The sequence below is a fragment of the Orcinus orca genome, chromosome 1 (genome assembly GCF_937001465.1).
Source record: "Orcinus orca chromosome 1, mOrcOrc1.1, whole genome shotgun sequence".
Taxonomy (NCBI): domain Eukaryota; kingdom Metazoa; phylum Chordata; class Mammalia; order Artiodactyla; family Delphinidae; genus Orcinus; species Orcinus orca.
Window position 1 is genome coordinate 209741046 of NC_064559.1, and position 6000 is coordinate 209747045.

The window sequence follows — 6000 nt, forward strand, 5'->3', positions numbered from 1 at the left end:
TGGGAAGGCTGAAGCACAGATGGACCCCGCACGGCTGCCACCCACCTTTTCTTGGGTGGGAGGGGAGAAGGAAAGAAAGTGACAGCCTCTTGCAAAGTGCACGCATGGGATGGAAATGCAAATACACGCCCTAGCCCCTCCTCCCCCAGCCCCCTTGGTGCTGCAGCAGGACCCTATTCTTTGCCAATACACGACACCCTGGTGGTACCCAGGTCAGTGGGCTGGGGCCGACAGGGCGGGATGGATGCCACCGTTCCCACCGCCCTCCACTCCGGCCTCTCTTTGGGTCACGTTGGAGATATTTGCCAACTATGAAGATCCCCACAGATGAATGGTGGGTTTCTGACCTCTCACCATCCACAGGGCCCTTTCCAAAGAGAGAAGCATCACTCACCACCTAGCCACTTGCACCTGCTGGGGCATCCAATTAACTCAGCTGCTCCAGAGGCTGCTGGGAGGCAATTCGGTGGCTAGCCCCTGCTCCCGCCTCTGCCCACCAGCAGCAGTAGGGGTGAGTCCTGCATGCTCTTCTGTAACCAGGACCCAAGGGCCCCCAGAGCTCGGACATGGGTGGACCTCAGCCTCTGACTTTCTATGAACTGAGAGTTAATCCAAGGTATGTAACCACCACTCCCCACTGGGCGGCCTTCTGACTCACTGGCTCCTTAGAATTCCAGGGGGTCTCGGAGAGAGAGAGTCGGGGGCAGCGGGGTCTGTCTACTCCAGCTGCAGTGAGCCCTCCTCCTGCCTTCCCCTCCTGTCTGACTGGCATCGGGCAGGAGGAACCCTCTCGAGCCAGACTTCAAACATGAAAATCTAGATCAAGGATATATTTGGCTTTCCAAGCTAATCTCTACATCAATTTGGTCTCTACTGAGTTGTAGCCCTTTGAAGAAAACTTGGCAACTACGTATGGAAAGCAGATGACTCTTACATAACCCCAGGCAGGAGCCCAGGGGCTCTGGGAGGCTCAGCGCTGGCCGGCCGGGTCGGGGTTTCGTGTTCACCCACTTCATCGTGACCCAGGGTGCAGCTCTGACCCACCGTGCTCTGGGCACCCTGTGGTTTTCCTACAAAACAGCCGGGGAAATGAAGGACTGAGGAAGCACCACCAGCCCACACCTGCCAAACACCTTGATGGTGCCTGGGTCAGTGGGCTGGAGACCATAAGGGCGGGACGGGATTCCACCGCTCCCACTGCCATCTGAGGGACCCCATCTAGGAGGATGCAGGATGTGGTGGGGAAGCAAACTGCTCCGTCTCCAGGGACCAGGAGACAGGCATCTCAGGGAGCTGCAGAGCTGTCTCTGCTCGCAAGCTACCTTGCCCTGCTTCCCACTTCTGTGCCGTCTTTAATGCACAGAAGAAAAGGAAGCAGATGAGTAAAAGAAATCAACCGAAGGGACAGACTGGAAGGAGGCCACTGCCCCCTCCTCTGCTTGGACAGTGGATCCCCTGGGTGGGGGTGCATGTGAGGGGAGGGGGCTGTACCCGCGTGGCAGGAAGGATGTGAGCTGCCTCCTAAAATGGTGATTTATTCCAGCAATACTGTCCCGGATGAGTATCACGGCCACTGACACTCAAGGGATTCCAGTGGCAATCAATTTGGTACCAGCAGCTGGAAGTGGGCACGAGTCAGGACTGACGAGGAGGGCAACGTCTGTGCACAGAGCCTCTGACTCCATCCTCTAAAGCCTGGATGCACAGCCCCAGCTGCTGGAGGACTTTACAGGTGGGGATGGGGACAGCCAATCCACTGGGACTGTTCACCGAGGCCTGGGGAGCTGTGAAGTGCCCAGTGAAGGAAGAGAGTCACGTTATGTTGCTATAGACCCACCCCCCAGGCACACCCAGGGCCTTCAGAACAGAAGGGGCGACAGAACCTTAGGCTGGAAGAACAGGCAGAGGGACAGCAAGGGACACAGCCCGGGAGGAGCACGGCACCAGCTAGCCCTTGCCCCCCTGAGGACACCTCAAGGCAAGTGTCTTGCACGCTCCAAGCCCCAAAGGTGCGACGTGGAGGGCCGTGGCCTCAGAGGCCACTCACAAGCAGACAGCCAAACTCCAAAATCTGCACTGCTTGCTGAGTAAGCATCCCCTCCAAGCTGCTCCTAGAACGAGCTCTGATGCAGCTGGCCAGGCTCTGGATCCACCTTCAAGAGATACCTTTATCTGAGCTGACAGACGGTATTTTTGGAGCTTTGCTACAACGACCACCAAAAAGGCATAAAAACAGCTCCAAAAGACTCAATCTGTTCCTCCTCCTTGGAAGAAAAGGCTCCACGCACAGCTCATTTCCAACACAGGAGCAAAAATCCAAGCCCGGACTTTGCCTCGCAAGTCAGAGCTGAGAGCCCTCGGGTCCTGCCCAGAACTGCCTTCTGTCACCTGGCCCCAGGTTCCGTGTTTGCCTGACCTAACCAGGCCCGAAACCGGGCAGCAGGACACCCGGCGTTCACCTGGGGAGCCATGGAGGGGCTTGGGAGCAAAGGTGACGGGCTGTGTTCAAGGAAACAGCGCATTACCAGGTCTCAAGCAAGCCACCCCTGGCTTTCAGTGACTGTTACACTGTGCCTGGTGAGACGCAAAAGCACAGACCCTCCAAGCACGGCCCCTTCTCCTGGCCAGGGGATGGCTCGCAGACATGACAGAGCTCTCACCTGTCAGCCTTCCAGAGCGGTGACAGCCCGTCCTCAGAGGCGCATTTGCAGAAAATCTATTGTGCTAACACTGAAGGGAAAAACCAAAAGGTCACACTTCAAAATCACCAACAGAACTATTTCCTAAAGCAAAATCCCAAGTAGATCTCATTCAGGGATGCTTTAGAGGAACTGTTTTAGTGAATTTTGAACGCGCAGAGAGGTTTTTTTCTGTGATATTTACTCTCCTCTTTCTTTATCAGAATGTACTAATCTTTCAATCTAGCAAGTTAGTAATAAAAAAAGATGTCAGTTCAAATAACTTGCCGGCAGTCAATCAGGAAGGTAGTGCCAGACAGCAGCTCAGGAGGCATCTGGGAGCTGAAGGTGCACCCCCCCGTCCTCCACAGAGCAGGGACTCCTTTGATCTTTCCAAAGGCCCTGGGGTCTGGCTGAGACCCGGGAGGCAGATGGCAAGGCACCTGGAAGGGGTCACCCGGGCAGAGCTGCCCTCGCTCTATTTAGTGTGCATCCCAGAACGGCCGAGCCTACACCTTAGCTAGTCTGAGCACAGGACATCGATTCAGGCAGAGCCAATATCCAACGCAATCCGCTTCAGGATTAACCTTTTAAAGCCCAGCCCACTGAACACGACCCGGCCACCAAGACAAGGAATGCCCCTTTCCAGAAAAAACGCCAATGATAACATCTGACAGTTTTCACTAGATGTTTTAAACAGTCTTTACCCCAGGAGTGGGGAATTGCCTCATAAAACAAGGGTAGCTAGGAAACGCTTGGCGGGCTCCGTCCGCTTCCAGTTTCTCAAAATCAGGACGCGCATTTGATTCTCCCTTCAGCTCGCTCCCCCCGAGCTTTTATCGGGTGGCGATGGGGGCGGCTCAGGCACCGGCTCCGGCAAAGACCGGCCCCTTTCTCCCCAACGCAGGAGCGCAGTGCATCCCAGTGGACAAACTCGAGAACGGCACTCTTGCTTTCCCTACCTCCGCCTGCGTCCTCCTAGGTCTCGGATGCAATCCGGGACCCAAACGCACCAGCTCCGCGGAGCGCCCCCCCGGCAGGAGGGCGATGGCTTGGAGGCATTCTGCCCCGCCAAGGGGACAACTGCCCTGCTGGGTCCCCGACCTCTCGAGGCAGGGGCTGAAACCCGAGCACCACTGGCAGGCAGATAAAGTTTGCCGAAAAGGGTCTCCCTGGGTACCCCCACCGGGTGCTCCGAGCTCGAACGCCCTCTTCCAGCCGGCCCTGGAGTTCGGACACAGACAAGCCCCCGGGGCGCTCCCGGGGTGTTTGCCTGCGGGGGGTGGGGTGCCCGTAGGGAGTGCCCGCCCGCCCTCCCCCAGAGCCCCAGCGCCTCCCGCCCCAGCTGCCCGCCAGCTGTGCGCGCCCGTCGGGCCCGGAGGTCACCGGCAAACAGCTGGATCGGCAGCTGGGAGCCCGGCAGGCCCCTGCTCAGTCAGTCACGGGGCCCCGAGGAAGGGGAAAGGCGGGCGGCGTGGCTATCAGGCTTTGGTTTGCTCCAACTCCGCTTGTCAAGCTCTCGCCGGGAGGCCGGAGCCCTGGCTTTCCCCGGCAGCGCCGGCCCCCGCCCTGGGTCCACGGCCCGCCGCGCCCAGCGGCCCGCGCCTCGCCTGGGCCCCGGGGAGGAGGTGAGCCGGGGCGGCCGGCCAGCACACTGCGCTGCTGGCGCCGGGAGGCGCGGGTGCGCCCAGGCCGGCCCCAGAACCCGGGAAACTGGAATGGGGCGCCCCTGCCCCGACCCGGACGCGCGGAGCCCGGGAGAGCCGGCCGCTCCCGGCGGGGCCACGGGGCTCAGAGCTCCGGACCGGAGCCCGACCCCGCTCCAGGGGCACCGGCTGGCCGTTCGCGGGGAGCGGAGAGGGGGTCCCTTTATTCGTAACACCGAGCAAAGAGCCGCTTCAGCCCGGCTCGGTACCCACGCACCCGCGCGCCCACACGCTCCCCGGCGCCGGCCGGGTCGCTCACCTGAGTCCTAAAAGCTGTTGAATCCACATGGTCACGTTTCGGGGAGCAGAGACTCAGATCTCGCTCGCCCCGGCCATCTGCGCGGCGCCCGCGCCCGCTCGCTTCCGTCCCGCGGCGCCGGTCTCCGGCTTTCGGTCCGCCGCCGCCCGCTGCCCGCCGCCCGCCGCCCGCCGGCCGCGGGGCGCAGAGCGAGTCAGAGCGCGGCCGCGCGGGGCTCCATGCCGGCCGGCGCGCCGCCGCCGTTGGGGCGCATGGTTCAGGCGGGGCGGCCCGCGGGGGCGCACATCCTCCGGCCCGGGCGCGGAGCTCGCGGCCCCCTCCGGGGGCGACCCGGCGAAGGCGGCTGCGAGGCGGGGGCGCCCGCTGCCGGCCCGGAAGGGGCGCGCTCCAGCGCCGCGGCCGCGCGGCGAGGGTCGGGGGAGCGGCGGCTTCGCCCTCCGGGGCGGCGAAGAGGGAGGCGGGCGGCGCCGCCGCGCACGGTGCGTGTCTCGCGGCGCGGCTCTCGCACCGGCCCGAGCCCCGCGCCGAGGGAGCGGCGAGGTCCGGGGGTGCGGGCAGAGGCGACGCTGGCGGCCGCAGGTCCCCTCCGCGCGCCACTGGGCCGGGGGGCTCTGCCGGGGACTCCGCTGCCGCTCGGCGCCGCTCAAGTTGGCCGGGGACTCCGTCTGAGCGCTCGCTCCGCAGACGGCCGCGGCGCGGGAGGCCGGCAGGAGGCGGGCGCGGGAGGCGCGCGGGGCGAGGGCGCCGTGGAGCGCGGGGCGTGGGGACGCGCGGCGACGGCGCCGCGCCGAGGAGGCGGGCGGGGATCCCGGGGCCCCGCCGCCCGCGCCCACCGCGCCCGCCGCAGAGCCGCCCGCGCCGCTTGGCCGCCTCCCTCCGCGCGTCTGCCTCCCCGCGCGCTCGCCCCCGCCTCCCCAAGCGGGTCCCAACTCCGCCCGCCCGGCCCGGCTCACGTCACCCTCTTCCCCGCCCCTCAAACTGGAGCCCGAGCTCCCTGCCCGGCCCCGGCTGCCGTTCGCCGCCCCGCCTTGCGGTGGCCCACCTCTCCGCACGGGGCTGTGCCCGGCCCTGGTGACGCCGCAGGCGGGGCCTCGGCCGCCCCTTCCCCAGCCCTGGCCTCGTCCCGGTCCCCACCTTGGGAAAGGCTCGAGAGAGGCCGCTGGCTCGGATTGGACCGCCGGGCGCCGCCGGGTGGTGTTGCCACGGTAACCGGAGGGCATGCGAAGCGGTTCGAGGTTCTGACCCGGTTACCGGTGCGCCCAGTGCACCCGGAGAGCTGGTTTTGGGCAGGGGGCGTTCCCGAGGAAGCACTCGGGGGGCGCTTGGGGCGGGGGCTGGGAGAAAAGTTTCCTACTGG

General features: G+C 64.3%; 1 protein-coding gene across 2 annotated transcripts in view; it reads right to left on the reverse strand.

Annotated features, from left to right (window-relative positions):
- AJAP1 (adherens junctions associated protein 1) overlaps positions 1-5529 on the reverse strand; it is a 123663-nt gene extending 118134 nt beyond the window's left edge. Inside the window, exon 1 of one of the 2 annotated variants that reach the window (XR_007478902.1) lies at positions 4644-5529. Coding sequence is in view for 1 of the 2 variants with exons in the window: in XM_033432768.2 (XP_033288659.2) it covers positions 4644-4672 (29 nt within the window). In the remaining variant the exon portion in view is untranslated. The remainder of the gene's footprint in view (positions 1-4643) is intronic. The other variant, XM_033432768.2, reaches the window with a different exon arrangement.
- Positions 5530-6000: the final 471 nt, after the last annotated feature.